Source organism: Planococcus citri, chromosome 2 (assembly GCF_950023065.1).
Source record: "Planococcus citri chromosome 2, ihPlaCitr1.1, whole genome shotgun sequence".
Classification (NCBI taxonomy): domain Eukaryota; kingdom Metazoa; phylum Arthropoda; class Insecta; order Hemiptera; family Pseudococcidae; genus Planococcus; species Planococcus citri.
Window position 1 is genome coordinate 74,899,527 of NC_088678.1, and position 25,532 is coordinate 74,925,058.

The following is a 25,532-nucleotide window of genomic DNA, read 5'->3' on the forward strand; positions in this document are numbered from 1 at the left end:
TGTTGTGTTGCATATATCGTTCAAAGAGACTTTGCGGCTTACAGTATCAACCTGTTTGTCGATTCATGCGCCATCTTGTCCTTAGGTGGAAAAAATATCTATTCAGACTGCGTGAAAATCGATTCTGGCAAATCAATTCTCGAGTTTGCACGGGGTATGGAATACCAATTCAACGATTGGTGTTCACGTGAGATTACTTCGCCGAGTATTCATCACGCTTAACCAGTTGCAATATACGACGATATCGCATTAAGGGTTTGCAAAACACAAGAGAGAAAATATAAAGCAAAAAACTCTACGAAAATGCAAACAAAGATGTTACTAATAATAAAGTCGTTTCTACCTTCGACGAGGTAGTAACGGCTTGTAGGAACTATGTACAAATTAACGAAAATTAATACTAGAACATAAAAAAGTAAAAAATACAAAACAACTAACAAATTAAGGTGACAAACACATCACTGGGTGAAAATTCAAACAAGAAATACTACGAAATGTTACAAAAGAGAATTAATACTAATCAAAGGAACAAAAACGTCATCACCGTGATACATCAATCACAAAAAATTAAGTCTTCTAAAAATTAGTTCAAAACGAAAATACAAGTAACAGAAAATTCATACACGTAGGTATGTAATTTGAAAACAAAAGAAAAAGTAATTTTAACATGATATTTACATAACAGCCATGATGAGAATAAAAACAATAAAAACTTTGAAATATCTGCACGCAGGCAGGATTGACAAAGAAAATACAAAAATACAAAAAACCAAAAAAAAAAAAAAAAAAAAATTATTTACAAAGAAAAATTTACAATGGTAGTATCGAAGAAACTGGTCATTGCGGTGCAATTCGAATGTCATCGACGTAAGTAAGCGGCGCGGTGACTCGTTCCAATAGGATCGTGAACGGATGTGCCGTCGGCGCTTCGTTGAGCGGTAGAGGATTGAATTCCGTGTTCGGCTCGGGCTCATACCGCGACTGGAGTATCTCATCGACGATGGAATCATAGCGGTTGAGGGGACGTACCGTTGATCGCCGATGAACCTGAGTCCAAGTGATTTGTCGCTGATCGGTAGAATTTGCCGGTCCCTGGATTGGTTGAAGTTGCGGCTCGTCGTTGGCATTGCGGGTGATCTCATAATATCGCCGCTCTTCGCCGCTTGGCATTACCGTGATAATGTCGGTTACTTCCGGAGTTGGCGGCCGGCGAGTGAGAATATTCGGCTGGAACCTTTGACGACGCTCGACGGTGTCATCGTTCGGTGCGAGTAAACGTCTCAACTCTGGGTGCCACGGTGGAATAATTGGCCATGGTCGGACTGGAACTTCGTTGCCTCGGACTGGCTCGTGTAACACGTCCAACGACGGCTTTCGGAACGAATGCCCTACTGGCATTTTCAATACGCAAACCATTTTTTCGATACTGTTGAAAAAATATAAAGTATTAGAATTGGCAGTAAAAAACTCAACAAACTACGACGAGTTTGTAACATAGAGAAAAGACCACCAATTCGACGATTGGGATATAATTCTATTTTTCGATCAACTCCTGTTAGAGAAGTTCGAAAGTTGATGTATTGAAAGTTTCAACAATTCGACGATTGTGAGCTTTCAATGTTGTAAATTTGCCAAATTAAGTCTGTGTAGAGTAACAGCAGTGCAAACCATAGTATAAAATACTCTTTGTCGAGTTCAATTGAACGAGTTGTTGTCGATACATAGAAGCAGTCATCTTGATTATGACATCTAATGCTTATGTGCGCAGTTTTTTCAGATAAGGCATACGTTACTGTGAATGCGTGCACCAATCTGTCGACAAAGCGCAATATATAATAAATATCGTTGAAGGCACACCAGCGTTCTTGAATATTCATTATTGCTGTAATCAAAATAATTTCGACAAAGTAAATAAAAGACATTGATTCAAAATCTTGTATTCTGATATCAAAAAGTCATACAGTGTAGCTTATTACTACTACGACAGTGTGTTTTGGCCAATATATGGAAACGAGAAGGAAAGAAAAGAAAAAAAAAAAAAAATTTAAACTATTTACAAAGAAAACGCGAGTTGGTTTAAAGATCTTCGTCGTCTTCATCCTCCTCGTCGTCTTCACCTTCATCGTCATTTGAAGGTTCGATTGCCGGTACGCCCGTTTGCTGTACTCCTTCATCGAGGAGCGCTGCTTCGGTGCGTGGTGATACTGGCTGTTGAGATTCTTCGTCGTTGCGAGGACTCTCATTAGTCAGATCATAAGTACCAACGAGGTGTGCCGGCTCGGTTGTTTCGATCGCTTCAGTAGTGACTACGGTGGTCACTACTTGTCGAATGGTAGTAAACTCATCATTCTCGACGGAATGTAGAGTTAGAGTCGTATCCTGTACCGCTGTATCAACCTTTGTGAGTATGCGCTGCTCGACTGACTGCGCTCCTTGAGGTAGTTCCTCCTCGGCGGAAGGATCTGCCGTATTGGTAAGGTCGATTGTTTTGAGCGGTTTATCCGACTCCGTTAGCGACGTTGATCTGGTTAAGTCGACCGTTTTCACTGGTTTCTCATGCGGCGTTGATTCTGTTAAATCAAGCTTCGGCACGAGTACCTTTGGCTGAGTGCCGACTGTTCCTTCCGTCGTAGGATGTTCGGCATCAGTTTGTTTTTTCGGTTGAGACTGTGTACCGAATACCTTTTTGAGGACTAAGTTGCGCTTAAGCGCTGCGTTTACTCGCAGCTGCTTTGCACGCTGCTGTCTCGGAATGTACGTCAGTAACGTTTGCGGTGGCGAGAGCTTAGTTTTTATCGCGCTGCGTGACTTGCGCGGTTTTGACTTAACGGCTTTGGTCGTGTCGCTTTCCGATGCAGAGGCAGAGGTCGTTGAGTCGGTAGGCTCAGGTACGCCATCGGTATTGCCGAATATCTCGTACATTCGACGCTCTGTTTCGGTAGGAGGTTTACCCGATGGTGGAGTTTTTACCAAGAACCCAATGTATTTGTCGTTATCGATAGTTGGGTTAGGTTTAAGACCGGTGTTGAGTACGGACGACTCATCTCCCGACTTTACCTTGCGATCTTTTGATTTATTTGACGATCGGTGCTCTGAGCGGGAGCGTTCTCTTGCTTTGGAGGTTGCGCGGGATGGAGTTTTAGACGAGCTTTGCTTAGACTTGTTTCTTGAATCTTCCGACGAGTTCCCGGATTGTTCAGAAACATTGCGGGCTGGTTTCTCCTTCGACGAGGAGATGCCCGCTTTCGCATTGTCAGCTTCTTTCTTCCACTCCATCTTTTCCTTCAGCGATTCGCGCGATTTGGCATCTGCGGCTAGTCGCTCCTGCTCTTTCGCTTTACTAGCTTTTACGTCGGCTTGAATTTTAGTGAGAACTTTGGCGCGTTCGATCACCTCCTTGTTGGTAAGCGGTTTCTGTTCGTCGTCAGAAAAACCTACATTTGTTAGGTGCAAGCCACTGTATGGTGAAATCTCAACTTTCGTTGAAGTTGTTGATTTCGCCTTTTGGTTGCGCGGGTCTAGCGGATGACATCCAGGTGTCGCTGTACCTACTTTGGGGTATGGCGGCGTACCCACTGCTTTATTTCCCAGGTAATTCGCTGTTGCCTGCTGCAACTGCGGGTTTACGTAGGATGGTGACAGGGTGTCGGTTACGATGTCATTCGGGCTTTGCTGGAACGACGATTTGGGCAGATTGAACTGCGGCATCACTGGTGCGAAAGTTTGTTGCGAATCGACGTTCGTATCAAGCTTCGCTTTTGATGTCGGCGGCGTTGCAGGTGACGATGCGGCGCTATTAGCGTTATTCAACTCGACGGTTGAATCGCTTTTTTCGATGACTGGTTCCGGAATAAATACGGCTGCGATACAGTTTGCTACTTTTTGGTATGTAGCTTTCGTATATTTCGGGCCAAGCTCGTCCACTGATGCCAATTCCAGGTTCAAGTCGTTGAGTAAGTGGCTCGCAACCATATACTGGAATTTTCCAGTTCCCCAATTGTACGAGAATGTTTGTGTAATTTGCCGGAACGTGTTGTTGTGCAATCGGCCGCTTGCGTTCGGAGGCAACATGATTACCTGTTCGACTTTTTTATCTCCTAAAACTTCGATGAGTTTCCGGAAATTTAGGTCGAAGGTATTCGGTGGCGTAAATGCGAAGATGTCATATGTTCCAATGGATATCATGAGATTTTTCGGAATTTGTTTTAATTCGACGATTAATTCAATTAATTCCGAAATTTTCATGTCACGCTTATACATGCGTTTATCTATGTTGTCATGATATGGTTTGCCTTCCGTAATCGCATGCATGATACCATGAGCATGGATGTCGCCTACAATCCAATATTTGTACGCGAACAGAGCCATAACGGGTTTTGCTTCGCCGATTTTCAAACCGCAGACCGAAAAGTGTTGCGGGTAGGCATTCGTTGGGTAGAATGGCGCTAACACTTCGTGCGTTACCTCCGGGTATCGTGAATCGAAGGTGTCTCGATTTGCTTTCGTATTGGACTGTTTTCCCGGTTTTGCCCGCTTTTTCTTCTTTGGTACAACCGCCGGAGACTGGTTCGCCGTTGGTTGAGCGCTTTCGGCTTGATTCGGTACGTTCAAATTCGCGTTCGGATCAACGGAATTCTGCGTGTTGGCGGTATCAGGCGCGCTGGAGTTCGACTGCTCGCCACTTTGAGCGAGTGGTCTTCCCCAGTAGTCTGTTTCCTTCTTTTGCGGGAAATCCCAGTAAGGTGAAATCGGCGAGTGGGAACTTGCATCCGGTGCAGTCGGCGCTGTACCCGGTTGCACGAACGGGATTTTGAAACTAATAAGCGCCCCGTCGGCCGCGTCCTCGACGTGAGCGAGTGTCCGTGGGGCGGTTGTCGTAGCGGCGTTCGTCGTGATGGTGCTCGTATTCGTCGTACCGTCGATTATCGTAGCGTTCGTCGTAGCGTTCGTCGTGGCGTTCGCTGCGGCGCCTGTTATGATCGGGAAACCAGGCGGCGGGCGGTGGAGGCCTTGCGTAAGGTTGCTCGCGGTAGCGGCGTTTGTTTGAGGTATCCCTGCGCCCACCGGCGTGGGCGCGGGGATACCTCTTTCCGCGTTTTTTGACGGCTTCGGAGCTTTCGGCGTGACCTCTGGTGTACCGTTGTTGACCGGAGGTGGTGGCGGGAACGGTGACGGTACAAACCCCTGGCAGAGCTCGTTTGTCGCCGCGGTGGTTGCCGTGGTCGTCGAAATCGGCGTCGTATTCGTCGGTAAGGTGGCCGTAACCGCCGGCAGCGAAGCTGGCGTCGTCGCATTCGAGCTGGTCGCAGATTGCTGGTTCAAGTGACTGGCTATTGCTGTGGAGCTCGGGAACAGCGATGACATTTTGGCTTTACGTAGCGTTTCGTATTTCGCTGTGGTAGTTTCCAGTTGAGCTTTCAAACTCGCGATCATGTTATTGGCATCAGTCAATTGTACTTCGAAATCTGACATTTTCTTGTACATGTCTTCGGACAAATCTTGTTGTAGTTCTTTGTCGGTATGTAACTGAGCGATTTCCCTACGTAAAGCTTGCAACTCGCCGGTTGCGGCTTCCGTAGGTTCAGGCGTCGAGATTTGAATACGAGTTACCTCTACCTTGTAGCAGATGTCCTCGCTCACATCTCGTTCGCATCCAATATGAGTACACTTAGTCAACTGCACGCCGGCAGGATTTCGAAGTTCGGAGTTTTTTATCGCTTTCATGATGCAGCTCTTATGATAAAGATGCTGACACTTGGTTATGTAGATTGATTCGGGAACCTTTTTGTCGCCTCCATACTGCTTGCCTGGTGACGTAATCACCAAACCGCATTTGTCGCATGCGAGATGCGTATATTCTGCCATCACTGTGAACAGAAATGCGACGAGGTGTTAGACGAAGATGTAAGGCAATACCGGTTTAGCGAAAAATAAATGTTGAATAATTATTCGAAAACAAATCGGCATGGTGGGCCTATTGTCTTTTACGTTAACACTGCTTAGTAGTGTGAAAGCATAATAATCGTACGAGTTTGTACTTACCACAGGAGCTGATGACAAATATTCAAAAATTTGAAGCGAGAAAACGAAAAAATAATATACTCGAATAAGTAATAATTACTTACGATAGCAACGCAAAAAATATTACGCGAGAAAAGAATACAAAGATTCAAAAACGCATTAACAAAACATATAGCAAGAGCAAAGACATGTACTCGATAGCACGTGAAACGAAATAATGATTTCGATAGTTGGATCAGGTTCGTCGTTGCTTCCAACTGCCGAGTCTTTCCCCCACTTCGCTACTCGGCGGCAGCGAACGGGATTGGTCGAACTCGGCGTTGTGTTGGTAGCGATGCGCTCGAACGGCAGGTTTTGACTATAACCTTCTAGAATGTTCTAAGCAGAAAATATCAGACGGCGCCGATTTTCCTGGAACGGGTTTGTCAAAATGTGCGCCTAAATGCGCAGTTCGGCGGTCTTTATTGTTATGATAAACTACGTCGCAATTAAATCGAATTTTTTAACGGCCTGTCAGCCATTTTGCTATCGCTACGAGTCACGTCGCTTTCTCTTCATCGAAAGAAAACATCTGCCTTTTGCTAAATGCACGTTTTTTCTTTGTCTCGAAATTATTGCGTCAGATTTCTTCATCGATTCCAATCTTTTCTCGGATTCGATGGTTGAAATTTGCGTGCTGGTGATTTTTGTAATTATCACCTCGAAATTCTAATTATCCAAATTGTTTCTTCTTATTTGTCACCAATTAAATATCATTACTCCTGTGGTTTTTATTTGTGTCTTTTTTAGGTGTTTATTCGAAGAAATTTGCATCATAGTCTTTTACTGTATTGCAAAAATTTCGTGAAAAAATATCCAAAATCTATTATTTCGGTTATTTTATCGCAATTTGAAGTTTTCAAAATTACATTTTGATGTTTGAACTAATTTCGAGTCAACAAAATTTAGTTATTTTGGACTCTCAATCATTTTCATACGTATCTAGGATTTTTCAAAATTTATTATCGTTTCGAAAACATTTCAAAATGAGCGAATTTCAACTCTCAATTTCGATTTCTCGCAAACAAGAGGGCATATGTTGGTGAAATGAATCACTATCTGTGTATAGTATTACATTTCTTGATATGTACTTTTCGAAAATGAAAATGTTTCAAAATCTATTATTTCGAAAGAATTTTGAACTTGTCTGCGTTTGAAAATTGCGTTTTTGTAATTTTATCTCTTCGAATTTCGAGTTGTAGTGTTTAGACAGGGTATATGGATTTGTACATTAATCTCAGTATGCTAACTAAGTTTTACCTGTACGTTTAGCTCCAAAAGCAACTTTCTGAATAGAGTTTGCTATGTTGTCGATTTATTCCAGTTTGAATTCAATTTTTTCTGATTACTTTTCAACTGCTACTTTCTGTTGTGAAAATCTGCTTATTTTCATCATACTCGTAGTTGTTTCACCGAGAAAAATAAACATTGTATTACTTAACACTGATGCTGGAAATTCTAAACGACTACATAATTAGTCACTGTACCTGTATTTTCTACTTCTAAATGCTACGTCTGGCAACGTTGCTATATTCCATTTGTACCGCTGGCGGTATTTTATACTACGATAAAATTTGCTCGCCCTTCGTATACGATCTGGAATCTGTATGAAAATACGTGAACGTTATTAGCGATCATAATTTCTAAATAAATTATTACTGCTAATTATTCATAAATCTAGGTTGATTTAGTACTATTATTTGGTCTTAGTATAATCGGTTTCAGTTTCGTAGCTCTTTTAGCTGTTTTTGAAATTTTAAACTAAGAGACCATCGGTATTTTCTACGTGGCTTCTCCTAGCTAATTTATTTCGCAAAATCATTATTAATTGAGACCGGTTACGTCTACGTAGCTCTTCCTATCTACAATCACTTTACTCACCGGTAAATTGACCGTGGGTATTCTGTTAATGAACGTTCGTTAAAATTATCTTTCATTTGCGTATCTGAATTGACTAAATTATTCGCTAGTTATGAATGATTTGATTTGGTTCGCTGCTAATTTGTAATTTTGAATTTTACTCACTTTGGAATATTCTTCAAAATACTAAATCGGAGAATTAGCGTTTGAAACCAAATCACCAAGTACCTACTGTTTTACTTACGTTGAAGTACGCAGTTTTTACTCAGTGATCATTATTCTGAAAGATAATTACTGTAACGTTCGGTTTCGTCTACGTAGCTCATTTTATAATTTGGAAATAAACACTATCTGAACAATCTGTACTCTGAGAGATCGTCTGGTACTCATTACTTACTTACATTGAAGTATGTAATTGGTACTTACGTGATATTTTATTTTGCCATAAAGAAAATTTTACATCAACGTTCGGTTTCATCTTCGTAGCTCTTCCACGTTAGAATCATTTCACTCGCCGGTGAATTGATCGTAGATGTAATGCTAACTTTCAAAATCTAATCATAAGTTCGAAACCAACTCTTATTAGAGTAATTTTCAACTCACGTAGCTTGTTGCTAACTATTTTGAAACGAAAACCGAATGCGGTGAATTCATTGTAGAGATTCACTTTACCATTGATGTGTAATATTCACGTTGCTTGCTTTTATCATCGAATAATTTAGTATACAAATAAACTTCGAGTTGTTACCTGAATTTGTATTTGTAGTTATTCGATGTATTTTTTATTTCAGCCTTCATCATTGCTTAATTGCAGCTTCCATTTTTCTTGAGCGCTAAATAATCGATTGAGAACGATATTAGTATCGAGTTTGATTAAAATACTCTCAAGCGGTTGAGTTGTTAATTATGTGACGCATATGTTGAACGTTAGGTTACTTCCTACGAAGTATCCATTTGTTCATTTGCGTGTAATTAAGCTGTGTGAGAGCGTACATTGTTTACTTTCGGCGAAGTATGCAATGTTAAGCTGTGCAATGAGAGTGTGAATGACTAATTAAAGCAAGCAGTATATAATACATCTATATTTAAGGTATGAAAGACAAGTACGAAAATGCAAATTAATATGATATGACTAAAATTATTGCGACAATGATCACATCTTGTATGTGTTTCATTCGTCGCAATCTGGTGCGCTGATTCACCCGCAAATACGTCGATTCGCTGGAGTTTCTACGCCGTCATTATCGTATTAACTAGTTACTCCTTGATTTAACAAACAAATAGCGTGATAGATTAGTATCTATGTTCATTTGTGCAATTAATAACGCCTTAATGGCAGAACATACTTCGTAATGATCCGTATTTTCAGTCAGCTCGTCCCACCATTGCAGGAACTCTAACTTGATCCATTTCATCGTTTCTGGACCGTTACCATTTTGCACGTAGCATTTCCGATATATTTCGCCATGTCTTTTTGTAATTTTGCAGGTTTGACGGATTCGTTGGTTGGCGATGGTGTGCTCGTGGTTGTTATGGTCACCGTTGTTCATTTCCGCTTCCATTTTTCTGTTAAAAATCGAAGTCAGATTGGTATATTGTTTGATATTAGTTTGGACTAAATGCTACGTAATTGAAGGTTTACTTACTCGTTTCAATACAGCTGGCACTGTAGAAATCGCTAAAGAGTGTATTAACAAGTTAGTTAATTTCAACGTAGCCTTTAATTACTCAAAAGTACAACTTTGCTAAGAACAACTTCTAAATTAATCAAACTTTCCTTCGAAGTGATGAAATGGTGATAAGAGCACATTTTCGCCGGTGTTATTCCGTCTGAGTACATGCGGATGCGGTGGCTCATGTTTTTTGCCCGTAACGTAACGCGTAACGCTTTGAATAGCGTTATTTTTCAAAAATCTGAGATTTTACTCAAATTTTGCGTTTTTAGCTATCTAAACCGAGTATTGGCTGTTACGTGGTTATTCCCTTGTGGAATATTTACGTGTTTAGTGATTCTCGAAGTTAAATTTCAGTTTTTTACCGAATTTCAACTTCGAAAAAAAAAAAAAAAAAAAATCCAAACTCAGCCAATACTGTAGTTAAATTTCAGTCTTTTACCGAATTTTAACCTGTTGAAAATTGTGATTGAGCATACGTGATTTATGATTATTCAAAAATCTAATTATTTTCGAAATTGATCATTTTAAATGCCCCAGTCCGCGTTTACATGTGTTTGGTTGTGTCTTCTAATCAAATTATTTGAAATTTAAAACTTTTTCTCGTATTTGTGATTCATTCTGACTGTTTTAATTTCCTGTTTGAAATTTTGCCAATCAAAATAAATTTACATTGTGACTTGGATTTCGGCGAATCCTGGTCTGTGGTGTATTTTGGTCACTATCTGGTTATAGTGTTCAAAATTTCCAGTTATGAGTTTACCAAATAAAATGACTAATTTCAGATTTTATTGAGTAACCAGCCGTTCATGGCGTTGGTAATTGTACTCTTTAAGAATTGAGCAATTGCATTTTCATTTCTAGGTATTTCACACTGAGGTGGAATTTCAACCTTTATGATTTCCCCTTCCAGTTTATATTCTGGTGGGAGAGAAATGAAAATGTTAATTTCATTTTCCTCAGGATTGATCTCAACTGTGACCTTATTGACCTCGAGATTTCTCGGTTCCACAGTATAGACTTCTTGTAAGTTTTCTGTGGTCGATTGTTCTGAGTCTTCAATAAAATAACTTTTGTAAAGACTTTTCTCAGAGTAATGATATGGGACAATCTGATGGAAATCATAGGTTCTAAGTGGGTCTTGACCCATACGCATCAGGCGTGCCTTGATTCTCTCAGATTTTCTCTGAGATTTAGTCAATTTATTCGGATCCTTTGCCGGTTGTGCGCTGCCTCCTGTCGTCAAATCTCCTGTTTGAGATTGCGACATTGAAGGTTGCGGCTCCGCGGCGTTTGTCACAATTTTAGGTGTCTTTGGAGGTCGACCTCGCGGCTTCCTGTTAGAAGGAGCAAGTTGTGCACTTTGTTTGGGTGTGGCTGCGGATGCCCCAGTCGAAGTTGAGGATTCTGGTTGATCCTCTGTGCTCGTCTGAGTTTCCCCAGTAGCATTGGTATTTTGAGCTGAGTCATTTGGATCAACTTCCTCTCGTAAATCAGTGGATGTTGATTCCGTAGACTGTTGTTCAGTTGGCACTTCACCATTTACTGCAGTTTCAGTAATCGGTGGGTTGTGCACTTCAACTTCTACTTGTAGTTCGGTAGCTGTTGAAGTACTGGCTTGATCGCGTTTTTCAGCTCTTTGTTGAGCTCGAAGGTCGCGTGCTGTGTTTTCAAGCTGTCGTAAAATAGCAGGTGATGCTTCTGTAATGTCACGCTCATTAATACCGACACCCTGCGGTGCACGAGTTGGCGGATCGTCAACGTCTTCCTCACTGTCAGACATTGCTTCGCGAGCTTTGAATAAAAATTCTTTGATTTTTTCTTCAATCGAACGCTGGTCTAATAATGATTTGAGACAGTCGCTTTTTTCCATGTCTTCGATGTTTTTGCTAGTTAGGAATAGTGTTAGCTGTCTTATGTTCGAAATTCTATCTACAGTTGTTCCATCTGTAGGTTTCAGAAGGTAACTGTTGAAACCTGACCATTTTATTACTATAAAAGGTCCATGTTTCTTTTGATAGAGTTTCGCCGCTGTTCGTTTTTCGAAACTTGACTGTTTGTGGTTGGTAATTAGTACCATATCGCCAGGTTGCAAATATGTAGGGTCAACGTGCGTTTTGTTGAAGCAATATTCTTCTTCAATACGCTTTTGACGTCTTTTTTCTCTAATAAATGCTTCAACGGCTTGGCGGTCAGTCAAATTTCCGCTTCTGTCTTCTTGCCATTCGCTCGTATACACAGCTTTTTTAGCTAACATATCTGCTATGATGTTAGTGTATTCTACTTTGCGTGCGTATACGTGCTGAAATTCTACATCTTCGAGCTCTTGCCTGATAGCAAGAATACGTTGAAATAGTTCAGCATGATGAACTGGCTTGTTTCGGGAGTTTTTCCAATTGTTGGTTTTCCAAATCGAGCATGTGTTCGTTAGCGCTTTGATTACGTAGTTCGAATCTGATAACAATTTTATCTTCTTAACGCCGTTATCTCGTAATATTTCGAGCGCAATAATTATTGCCATTAACTCGGCATAATTGTTCGTAACCTGGAATTCTGTGCTCACAATCCTGTCAGATATGTTAGCAGTTGAACCCGGTTTGAAACAAATTCCTATTCCAGCAATAGCTTCGGGTGAGCCGTTTTTGGAACAGGCGCCGTCGGCTGTAATTCTGGCATAGCCATTGTTGTCGATAAAGACTTCCTGTTCGTTCGACGGGACGTCAAATATCTTGAGTTCACGGCTTCGACATTCCTCAATGGTTATTGATGGAATTTGGTTGTTTTCATTTTGATCATGTAATCGTGCTAACGCATCTCGGAAGTTGAAAGTTCTAATTTCAGTAGGAAAATCTGGAATTGTCGTGTCTGGTATAAACCAAGCCTCGTTGGGCTTGAAACCAAACGACGTTGGTGTGTTGTTAATTTCGTTTTGGATTTCTCCAACGAATTTACTCCAACCAAGGTGAGTGCGATATGGATCATAAACTTCATTGAGTTTGACACGTAACTTATCGCCTATGACTCTCATTGTTCGTTCCACTGAAGAACTCTGAGGGTTGTAAGCTGTCGTATGTGCGACTTTGATCCCGCATTTTTCCAGCAAATTGTACCATGAATCAGAAATAAATTGCGTACCGTTGTCAGTGATCACTTTCTTGATCTTGACTTCGTGGATTTCAATTTCAAATAAAATTGATTCCATTGCGTTGCAAACTACTTTCTTCTGAATCCGGTGCATGTCTCGAAGCCAGACACGACTGGTGAAGATTTCTTTTGCAACTAGCAAATATTTCGGGTCGTTCTTCAATGCTGGAACTGGTCCATAGATATCTACCGATAGCACATCGCCGATAGCGTACGCCTCGATTTGAGCGTATTCCAGCACTTTGTGCTTCGCGTAGTTCTTGTTCACTTTGCATATAATGCAGGTGTTTGTAATATCGCGAATATACGCGAGTGAACTAGGATGGTAGTATAGTTGTTTGAAAATTGTATCCAATCTACTTGCCCCTGTATGCCCATAAGCACAGTGGAGGTAGTCGACCGTGTCATACAATAATCGATCAGGTAAATATGGTACTTGCGATTTGTCTGGCAAAATTTTCATCAGACGTTTCTTACCATCGCGTGTGTACATTATGTCATAAATTTGTTTTTTACGAAGTGACGTACCCTGTTGCTTCTTATTATTTGCTGGTACGTCTTCTTCTAAGACATCCATTATCTTTTTGCAATGTTTATCTCTAGCTTGTTCGTCCTCTATATTAGATAATAGGTCGAATAATCTAGGTACGTTTTCGTCCATAAATTTGCAATCCAGAGGTGGTAGGGCGGTCTTTTTACTGGCACCTGTGAGTTCATGATTGTCTTCCTTGTGAAAACCTTTCGTGAACCTGGGTACCACTTGGTTAATCATCAATAGATCGAGCTCTGTTAGCTCTTCTATGACGATATTTCCGACTACCAATTCTGGTGCTTTGATGTCGTATAGCGCTTTATTAGACAACTTCATGTCATAGATTAGATCGAAATTGCATATGGTTGTAACCCATTTTGCAGCTTTTCGGTGCGTTTTCGCCAGACTCTCAAATTCTTTGTAAATTGGGAGCAAATTGGCGCGCACGTGGACTCTCCTACTGAAAATCCACATCCAAATCTTTTTGATGACTGAGTAGAGTGTTAGCATTTCTTTGTCATACAGCGTAAAGTTTTTCTGGTGCTCCTTGAAGCCAACAGAAATGAACATAATGATTTGCTTTTGTTCATCTTCCTTGTAGAAGAGAACTGCATTCATTGCATCGTCTGTATAATGCGTATCCAAGAATAAGTCGCCCTCACGTGGAGGTTGTTTCAACGTGAATTCCTTCAAGTACTCCGATTTGAGTATGTCGAAGGCCTTCTGTTGAGCATCCGTCCAGACTATAGGGTCGTCGCCCTTTGTCAGTTCGTATATTGGGCTCAGGATTTGCATGTATCGGGGAATAAACGGCTTGTACAGCACGGTGTTCCCAACAAGAGCTAACACTTCTTTGTTGTTTTTAAGTACGAATTTGCCATGTTTCATATGGTCTTTTTCAAATTTCAGGAATTTTTCCTTTTTAAGGTCCTGTTTATCAATGTTTTCTTTGGATAAGACGAACCCCAAGTGGTCTGTACGCCTCTTGAAAAAGTGGGTTTTGGTCGGATTCAGTTTTAATCCTGCCCGTCTTATTTTTTCGAATACACTGAGTAGTCTATCAAGTGTTTCTTTAAACGTAGTGCCAGAGACTTTGACGTCATCCACAAACTTGGAGATGCCTTCTTCGTCCTTTAGCACTTGGTTTATCATATGAACAAACTCACCGCTCGAGATCTTCAATCCGTACGGTAGTCTGTTAAATTCGTATACTTGGCCGTTTATTATGAACGCTGTATACTTTTTCGATTCTTCATCTAGCTCTAATTGCCAGAATCCGGACGTAAAGTCCAGCGTACAAAATAGACCATCAGGTGAACCACTGAATATTACGCTATCGATTGTAGCGGGTTCAGTTAGTACGCATTGTAAAAAGTTGTTCAACTCGTCAGCTGCCAAACACAGTCGTATATCGCCATTCTTTTTAATGACGGGTGCGAGTGTATTTATAAAAACTGAACGAGATGGCCAAATTATTCGCAAATCTAACATCTTTTGAGTCGTCATATCGAGGGCTTGTTTTAACCGAGCTGGAGGTCTATATTTTTCACCTCGTGGCACTGCTAGGTGCCCCTCACCGGGGATAAAGTTGAAATGTACTTTTTCACCTTTGTAACATCCCGGATTCAGACTAAATATGTCTTGATAAGCATTGATCTTGTGCATGGCATCGTCTACCTCCTTTTGAGGTGCAATGCCAAGCTCTCGTATTTCAGCTAAATCTTCGATGAGATTTTTCTGCATAATACGTACTGCTTTAATTCGGTCTTCTTCAGGCTCTTTTAGCTTGTCTCTTGTAGACATGCTTGTGGCCATTAAATCAATAGTTATTGTTGTGTGTTCAGGGATCTGCTCGATCTTAAATAAAGAGAGCGCGTCTTTGTAAACATCTGGGTTTATAAATGCAATTGTAAAATGATCGTCATCCTTAGGTTCGTGACTTACGCATCTCTGGCGGAAATGTAAGTGTAGATCCAAATGCTCCATGGCTACTCTTCCCAGTATGAAAGTGTTGCCAATGGTGTCCATTATGTAGAATGGTACAACAAATTCCTTTGGACCAAAATTAAATGTGATTTCAGCCAGAATTTGTGACGCTCGTTCAATTGCATTGTTGGCCATACGTAACTGCACGATGCGATCCATAGCGATTTCGCGTACTGCATGTGGCACTTTCAATTTGAGTTGTTTCAGCACATTCCTTGAGATAACGTTGGGAAGTGCTCCCGAGTCCAACTGAATGGCGACGATCTTATCACCTACTGTGATTGGAACGACGCAAGTTGGGTCATCGGTACCTTCGTTTACCACTAATGGTTTAGCTTTTTCTTTCAGCTGAGTTTCATCAAGGTGTGCGTTGTCAATCGCTTCGAGTGCTCGAGCTTCTTTAATTATTCGTTTTCGAAGTGCATGATGTCTCCATTTCTTGTCGGCAGGTAGGCCTCTTATGAATTTCACGCGTGTTGTAGTCGTATCACTATTACACGGAAATGTCTTAATGCCATCCCTTGTCAACAATCTGAGCAATCTGTCTTTGGGAGGTTTCTTGATTATTGCATTTTTAACTCCAAAATCTCCGATTGGTCTTCGATCCTTCGCTCTATGGTGAATGTTCAAGACTTCAAAAGGAGTTGGAGAATAATCAAGTTCCGGAAACTCGTCTAATACGAGTTCTGGGTCCTCCATTATCAAACATTTGACATCCATCTCTCTTATGGATTTCTTAGTTTGATTTCCTTGTACTAAACCGTCGTCGTCAAGTTCTGTTAACTGAGCAGGACGGGTGTACTTGTCCGTGAATGTTTCATAGTACTCCTCTGGTAACATGCAACACGTTGGATCTCGTTGGCAATTAGGATTATTGCACGAGGTTCGATATTCCATAAATAAGGTTTTCTTTCTAGGTTCGACGACCTGACTACCTTTTAATGGTTCAACCTTTGTTGCTTCTTCCTGCTTAGGTTGCTGTTCAGGCGGAGCCATGTACGTGTACGGAGGTTGCCGACGTTGTTGGAGAATCTTTTGCATTTCGTCGTATGGAGATTTGAGCGCGTTTCTGCTTAAACGTACTCGTTTCCATTCTTCGAATAGTCTGTATATACCTGTACAAACCATGTCGTAAATCACACGGTACGTAGGTATAGCAGGGTAGTATTTATTCCTATCCTTTTCGAATTTGAACTTTCGTTCACAAGGAATTACTCGTTGGTTTTTATCTGCCATGACGCCAATCGCTTCGACACCGGAGGCCGTTATCAATTTTTGCGTCTGCAAATAATACATGGGCGGTTCTTTCCAGAATATTACAATTTGGTCGTCCGCCGCGTTTTGAAATATTTTACGGTATTCGATGTATCGATCTAGTTTAACGCCAATGCTTTTGGGGTCACCTGGAATGCAGGGTTTTACTATTGGGAAGATTAATATAATCAATTCCGCCCCTTTATCTTTGACTAGTAGATCTAAGAGTTTGTTTAGACTTTTCTTTATTTTGTCATAAGGTTGAGGTGAGTGATTCAATTCGAATTGCAGAGCTGATAGAACGAATTTCTCTCCTTCGGGGAATTCCGTTTTCTCTATACGTCTGTATAATTCTTCAATTGGTAATTGATCACGTAAATATGGTGGCACCGCTACCGGTAATGGCGTGTCTCCTCTTTTTAGGAAGTGCGCTATACCGTCGCCTACCCAAATGAATTCCGTAAAAATTGATTTACCGGGGACTTTGATGTTACTAGACCGTGCCCCTGTAGTGTCTAGTCCTTTTAGTTTTCCGAATTGTCATCGTTTCCTTGGTCTTGACTCTCGTTGGAATCGTGATCTAGGTCGATTTCTTCGATTTCTGCGCAGAAATCGGCGTTATCCGGAGTACCTTCTCCTACCGTACCATCTTCGTTTATTACGAAGAAGTGTACCGGTAGAGGTATCTGACTAGACACTTTCGGTTGGAAAGTCGAGGGTTTTCTGGCTTCATGCGGTTTTTCACCACGATTGTCGCTGTTCTGGGGTTTTGCATTATCGTTGCTGTTGTTATTACCACCAGAATTGTTCGAATTAGTATTAGAATGGGTGTTCTGTTTAACACCATTACTATTACTAGTTTTGTTCGAGTTGGGATAGAAATTGATTTTCTGATTCCCTTTGAAATTGTTACCTAAAGCCTTTTGTAGCTTTTGGTATGCCATTTGTAGTTGTCCTTCGTTTACATTTTTGTTCGTAACAGCTGGATACGATTTCTTCGGATGTTCCGGCGCATTATGCGGTGAATTCGTGATCATTGGTTGGGTCGTCCAGTTCCCTATTGGAGTAGGACCTTGCGTAGAATTCCTATTCCTGTCAGAATTAGAATTCTTCGCATTCTTCTGCGAATTCCATCCTCCATTAAGGTTGGAATTCTGGAAGTTTTGATTGTTTCCCATATTCCAACTTATCTGTGGACCGAAGTTCTGGTTCGAGTTCATCTGAGTCTGATTACTCCATTGATTCGAATTCCAGTTGTTGTTCGGGTTTCCGGGAATTTGAGCCCACTGTCCATTCGCATTGAGTATCCAGTACGTAGATTGTGGTAAACCATTTCCGTTATTCCAGTTGTTGTTAGGCATTCTATTCCATTCGAATGATGGAGTTTGTTGCCATTGAACGGGCGTCATCGCGCTGTTGCGAACTGCAATGCGTACATTATTCTTCGGGTCAGAGTCATAGTTGGCGAATTCATCAAGTTTTCTTATAAAACCTTCCACTGTAGTTTGTTTCGCTAATTTCTTATCGTATGGGTAAGGCACTTTTTCAGCTGCCACTTCCAGTACTTTGGAAATGTTTGGATGTTTGCGTTTGATTAGAGATAGGACCCATCTCTTTATCTCCAAGAACAGACGTTTCTCTGTTTTGGTTTCGCAAAAATATTTCTGGAAATATTCCCATGCATCGTTTTGACACTGACTGTTCCAATAATGTTGAAGGAATCTCTGTTTTAGGTCTTCGTAGTCCGTTATTCCCACCATGTCGCCTTTCCACTCTGTCGCATCTTGAGTCTCAATTACTCCTTGGAATGCGTAAATTTTCTGAGTTTCGGCGGCATTGCTTTTGTTTACGTAGTCTTCAAACTGACGTACAAATTCATGAGGGAAGTAACGTTTCGATTCGTCATAATAAATGCCAGCACTTCTGACTAAGTTGGCATTTATTTTCAAGGTTGGGTTGGAATTAAGACCACTGTTGGGTCTACATCCACCTTCCTTTCTCATATCCGCAACTGCATGAGCTAACTGGCTGCATTCTGCCTTATGTTTTGTCATTTCATTTTTGAATAGGTTGGTCGCTTGGTCAAATTTGGTTTCACATTGCGTTGCCTTTTGCATCGCGCTGTCAGCTTTTTGTAAAGCTGCACCGGTAGTTTGACCTACATATTCTTTCATGCCAGTGGCCCATTGGGTACAGTGTTCACGAACGTCTTTTACGTCGTTTCTGTATCCGTCAATGTTGCGGTTCGTACTACCTGCATGGTCCACAAGATTAATTAGACAGTCTTCTATTCGGATAAGGCTGTGTTCTTGAACTGCTTGACCAATCTGTAGGTTCTCTATGGCACCTTCAGTGAAATCCCATGTTTGCTGAAACAACGATCTCAACGGATCATTTATTTCAGCATCGGTGGCGATTTCAGGTCGTTTCGTTTCAGTTTTGGATCTGCATTCTTCCCTTTTTGAGTCCCTGTAATTTTGCAGGTGACGTGTCCTCGCTGGGGGCGGGTCAGGGAGATCTGATCCATGTACCATGTTATTTTCTTCGGTAGGTACGTAATCTTCGTCATCCTCATCATCATCCTCGTCATATTCTTCGTCAGAATTGTTTGATGGCGGATGACTGCTGAACAATGATTCCACAAGGTTCTGCGGACTCGATTGTTGTTCAGGTTGTTCTACGTTTAAATCCTGCGTAGGTGGATTTTTTCGATTTTTCCGTTTGGATTTGTTATCCGAATTTTTCAACGTAACGCACGATTCTTCGTGCGTTTCACCAATACATAAGCAATGTACTTGGTGTTGCGTAAGGGCTACCGCTTTACTTCGGGTGCCTGCAGCTGGTCCAGTAAATGCCATTTCGTTCGAATTCAACTACAGCTGGGGTAATATTACGACGAATATTTTCCCTTTTTTGTGTGAAATTTCTATTAAATTTCGAACACAAATTCACGTGCAATGCTGGTTTTAATTCGCGAGTTGGTTCTGGTACACAAAAATATTCTATCACGTAAATTGCGCTTCACTAGCACTGAGCTATACAGTCGGTTGACTCAAGTCGCTAGATTACTACGGCGAGTAATCCGGACAAGATAAAAAGCGCTGAGTCAGGACGAACTGTTTCACACGTGCTCGAAACGTGTTTCTTAGCGGGATTCGAGTGCAAAGTCACTTCAGAGGTGACTCGGACAAGATAAAGAGCACTAGATCTCAGCTAAAAAATTAGCTTCGAATGAATCGCGAACACGAACACGAATTGCTGGAGAAAAAATTCAGGTGCCAAAATACCACCTTGGGTATTTCTGAAAAAATACAAGGACACTGAATTATCACTCAGCTTTGAGTGCTGGTTTGAAAAATACGCGAAAAATGCTTGCGATGTGTTTGCTTTGATTGAAAAGCCACTCGCGAAATGTACTGTAATATTTTACGATATTACTTACCAATACTGCTGCAAAATGTAGCTTCGAACAGAAGTTCTACTGCTGCTGATCGCGTGGTTGAAAAACAAACGCGGAGAAATTATGCAAATAAATTGCTTAGTATCAAAATTCACTTTAAAAAATAAAACGTGAAAAGATACCGGACAAGACACACACGGAGGACGCAAAAAATGCGCGCGAAAAAATAACACAATGACAGTCAAGCTGCTTCTCTAGAGGAGCGTTGCTAGAACCGTCGTCACACTTGAAAAGAAAAATATATAATGCGAGCCGCGGTAGCTATCAACTCGTCGGTTGGTGGCTATGCAGCTGCAGCAGCGACATCAAAAGATGGCGGCTAGTGCGACGTGTGTGTCTGTCCTTGGGTGGTGGTAGGGGTCACGCAACAATGCGGCGGACAAGCTGGAACTCGCTTTTCACGTTTCAACGAACGGATTGAGTTCTGAGAAATTCTCAACGGATATTTTATCCATCGATGGATTTCATCATCTACCACCACACATACACATGTAAAAATAAACACGTTTTCGTCAAATTCTGGCAAATTTGACTAGGTGTGTGTGTGTTTAGGTGAAAGCAACTTAATACTTTCGTGATTATTTACTTTGAAATATTCACAAGTATTCTTTCCTTTCCTATTTTCGGACACGTTGGTCTGAGAATAGTCAAGAAGTGAATCGTAAGTACAATGAAATCATACTGCAAGTATTATTTTCCAAAGTTTGGTCGCGATCTAAACTTTGTACTCATAACGATTTACTTCCTCCAAGCTCAGATTACGACGAATCTGTGCTTTTTGGACACTCGGAAGGGCGCCAATGTAAGAGGGTAAAATGACTTAAAGCATGATTGGTAAATGTACTTATCGATGGTTGCTATTGTGTTGTTTCCAAGAAATATCCCTTAGAGTATTTCTACTAAATACTCACCGGAATACCTCACATGCTCGGCTAGGGCGTGAGTAGGAAATGGTTGCTTTTACACTCTTAACATATGATCATACACACCATAAATAATAACAAGTTATACACGAGAATAATGTTTAATGTGTGCAAATTAACAACACGTTACAGGTTTTACATAATCACATATTCTATGTATTTATGTACGTTAACAAGACACTTTCTTAAACTAAATATACACACGTTGGTGTTACACACTGTGGTGTAGGTTTGGATAAGTGATCTCCTCTGGCAAGGAGATCTAACTTATTCACACTGATATGTGCAAGTACTTACCCAGAGTGGCGACGAGTAGATCATCACTCCTTCTCGTCTATTCATTGGTTTCACTAATAACTAACTAAAACTAAAGCACTAAATATAACACTTAACACTCGAGAGTAAAACTTATACTTAAATGACTGCATTAACCCATTAACCGTGAATAACATACCCGCGTGCACTCGGATACATTACTGGCGTTCTGTACTCTCGTCGCTTGGCTCGTATGGCTAGCTGACGAGAATACAACGCAGTGTTGCCTTAGTGCAACGCAGTGTTACCATGTGGGCGAGCCCTATACATACCACGTACGGCATAGTAGTATATCACAAAATATTCAATTAAAAAAAATTATAAAATTTAAAGAACTAAATTCTAAATTCATACCAGAAATTAATTCTGATTCTCTCTCTAAAAAATCAAATGGAATACGATTTAATTCAACTAAAATAGAAATTAATCATATTAAAAATTTTAATATTCTAAAAAAAAATTATACTAATTATATTTAATTCATTTAAAAATATTAAATTAAAATTTTTTATTAAAATAATTAACCTAAATAAAATTAATATAAATAAAATTTCAAATGATAAATTTTGAATAATTAAACGAATAACTCTTAAAATAATGTAAATAGAATTTAATGATCAAACTATTAAAAAAAAGTAAAATCTTATTTACTATAATTACTAAAAAAAATTATAAAAAATTTAAAATTTATTAAATTAATTAAAAACGGTATTAAAATTCATATAAATATACTTAAAGAAAAAAATATTAAAATAAAAATATAAAATCTTAAATAATTTATTATTAATAAATAAATATTATCTTTAAATATTAATTTAATTAAATCTATCATAAATTGAATTACTCCTAAAATTATAATTTTATTAGGCCCTAAACGATTATTTATATAACCTAGAACTTTTTGTTCTAATAAAGTATAAAACCCAACTCTTAATATATTTATTAATAAAATTAAAATAATTTTTATTAATATTTTAATTTTTAAATAAAATTATAATTTAAATTCTAAATTTAATTTTATAAATATCAAAATATAAATTAATCCTTTCGTACTAAACTTATAATTAATTAAAAGATAAAAACCAATCTAATTTACATCGATCTTAACTCAAATCATGTAATTTTTTAAAAGTTGAACAAACTTACTAAATTAATTTTTATTTCAATTAGTAAAATTAATTCAACATCGAGGTAATAATCTAAATTTTTAATTTATTCTATAAAATTTAATTATCCTGTTATCCCTAAAGTAATTTTAAAAAATTTTATTAAATAAAAATTAATAAATTTATCTATTAAATTTACCCCAAATAAATATATATTATATAAAATTTTTAGGGTCTTTTTGTCTTTTTAAATTAATTTAGCTTTTTAACTAAAATATTAACTTCATTAATTTAATTAAATAAAATAATTTTTTTATGATTTCTTTCATTCTATTATTCAATTAAAATACAAATTATTATGCTACCTTTGTACAATTAAAATATTGCAGCTATTTAATTTTTAATCATTGAGCAGAATATATTTAAAATTATAATCTTTAAACAATGTTTTTAATAAACAATTAAAAAATTTTTTGTCTAATTCATTTAAATAAAATTTTTAATTACTTATTTTTACATTATTTTAAAAAATATTTTATTATTTTTTTTTTTATATTAAAAATATTTTAAATTTTTTAATTTAAAATAAAATACTAAATTATTAAATATTTAAATTAAAAATTTTTAATTTTATTTAATATATAATTTTAAATAAATTATAAATTAATTATAAACTTAACTTTATAATTATTAAATTTAAAATTTAAAAATAAATTTTTAATTATAATTAATTTAATATATAATTATTTAATATTAAATGATTTTACTTTCTAAACTATAATAAAATTATAAATAATTATTTAATAATAATTTTTTTATTTTAATAATTATTAATATTTAGAATCTCAAATAAATATATTTATTTATTAATTAAAATCTTAATACAAAAAGAAAAAAAAATTAATTAATTTTTTAAATAATTAATATTAAATTTATTTCTATAAACATATAATTTTAAATAAATTAATTTAAATTTTATTTAATTAATAAAAAATTTAAAATTATTATTTAAATACATTTTCCAATATATTTACTTTGTTACGACTTATTTTTTATAAATAAAAGTGACGGGCAATTTGTACATAATAAAAAATTAATTTAATTTATTTAATTAAATAAATTTACTTTAAAATTTTAATAAAATAATTAATTTTAATTAATTAAATTTAATTTTATTAATTATAATTCATTAACTATTAATTATACTATATCTTGATTTAATATAAATTATTTAAATAAATATTTTTTTAATATAAATTTATATTTTATTAAATTTTATCATAATGATATATAAGAAAAAATTAATTAATAACAATGTGCTGAATCAATAAATTTAATAAATTCCCCTTAAAAATTTATTACTGCCAAAGTTTAATATTTTTAATAAATTTATTTAATAATTTAATTATAATTTAAATTAATATAATAGAGTATCTAATTCTAGTTTAAAAATAAATTTAATTATTTAAATAATTTTATTTAATATTAATTTAAATTATTTCACTAATTTAATTAATTAAATATTATTTAAAATTTTATAATAATAAAATTGAAATATTTAATTTATAATTTAAGTATAACCACTATTGCTGGCACCTAATTTATAATTATTAAAATTTATTTGTAAAATTTTTAATAAAAAATTAATATTATATATTATCTTTCCTTTTTTTTCGAGGAAGAAAAATACACGGGGACGTATTTATTTTTAAAAATGTAAGATTTCTCAATATGGAGTGGCGGTTTTTGGTTTAGTCATTAATATTTAGTGTTTTGGTGCCGTTTACGCTTCGTCGAGTTTATTTTCTTATACTAACTGACTTATTTGAGTGAAAAGTGTAATTGGTGAAGTTTCTTATCAGTTTTGAGACCAGTTTGCCGAGTGTTGATATAACTCATCTATACGATGCCAGAGGGTTTTGCTTGGTGAAGTGTATAGCTGATAAAGGTGATTAGTAATTATATCCTCACGGTTAAGCTTTTTAAAGTTCTTTTAATTAAAAAAACTGAGTGAAATTGAGGTCTCATGCTGTGTTATCACCTTCTCCGTGGCAACTGGTTCTATTTTACAACCTGGTGAAGCTAGCTCAATTGTAGTACTCCTCTCTGCCGCAACCATTGGAGTGCTTTTGTCGAGGCACTTTGGTTGCCTACCTCGGATATCATAGGCAGTATTTCCTTTCATCACCTCGCCATGGTTACATACTTCTATCAAGACGGTTACAAGTACCGAGAATCTCGCAGGTGCGCATCTGGCCAGTACACATATGTTTGTACGAATTCTAAATGTAATGTTAGCATTCAAGTATCTCCTGGCAAGACAAAATCAATGTCCAGCAATGGAAAACAACATGAGCACCCACCACAGCAAAACATTGTGTCCATAGAGACCACTACTCACCTGGGTAATGCAAGTACCACTGATGTGCGTCTCTCTACGGTGCCTACCAAGCCACCCCCCCACTGCTACAACCACACCAGTGCCACATCAGGCTCCTGCACCTTCAGCACCTTCAACATCAACGCCCTTCCGTGACTCTCCTACAGCCAAACCACAGTCAGAGCTAGATAAAATCGAAGTCTACCATACTCTAGAAAATTATGACGATATTAGCAACGATGAACATTCCAACGGTGATGGCGATTTTGTTTTCCCACAGTCTATTGTTGATGAAATTAATGTCTTGGAAGATCGCTTGAAACACATACCCACCCTCCTAACAGGTGTTGGAGAAATCAACCAAAAAGTAAACGATATTCTAAACATGGTGAAAAACATTCATGAACGTGTGGTACAGCTAGAGGCTTATGTTTCTCCACAATGTACAAAGGCCACAACACTTAATGGGAAAAAAATGAAGTATCCAATAGGAGAAAATGATACCAGCCCAGATACTCAAGGCCAAGTTGACGTCATTGCTCCGCCTGTTCAGTTCAATTCATCTAAGAAAAGGAAACACAGGGTTCTTCTAGTGGGAGATAGCCATGTCAGAGGCCTTCAACACCTTCTCACTCAGACGTTGGGTGGTTCAAATTTCACAATCGCGGCACTTAGCAAACCAGGAGCATCATTGGAAGAGTGCTCACGTAGTGTTGATTTGTTAACAGCCGACTATACAGCTGATGATGTGGTTCTATTCATTGGAGGCTCGAATAATCCTACAACTGATGTTGTGAATGAACACATTCAGAATGTTAGGAAAATTTCAACTAGAACTC

General features: G+C 38.1%; 2 protein-coding genes across 5 annotated transcripts in view; both read right to left on the reverse strand.

The window, feature by feature from the left end:
* LOC135837740 (uncharacterized) overlaps positions 1–25,532 on the reverse strand; it is a 310,851-nt gene that overhangs the window by 110,559 nt on the left and 174,760 nt on the right. The gene's annotated exons all lie outside the window — the stretch shown is intronic.
* Positions 21,512–22,198, reverse strand: LOC135838205 (NADH-ubiquinone oxidoreductase chain 1-like; the record flags this gene model as incomplete). Its single annotated transcript, XM_065353836.1, is given in 3 exon segments — positions 21,512–21,647; positions 21,649–21,824; positions 21,929–22,198. Coding segments are annotated over 3 exon segments (582 nt in total), but the record flags the coding sequence as incomplete, so codon positions are not given.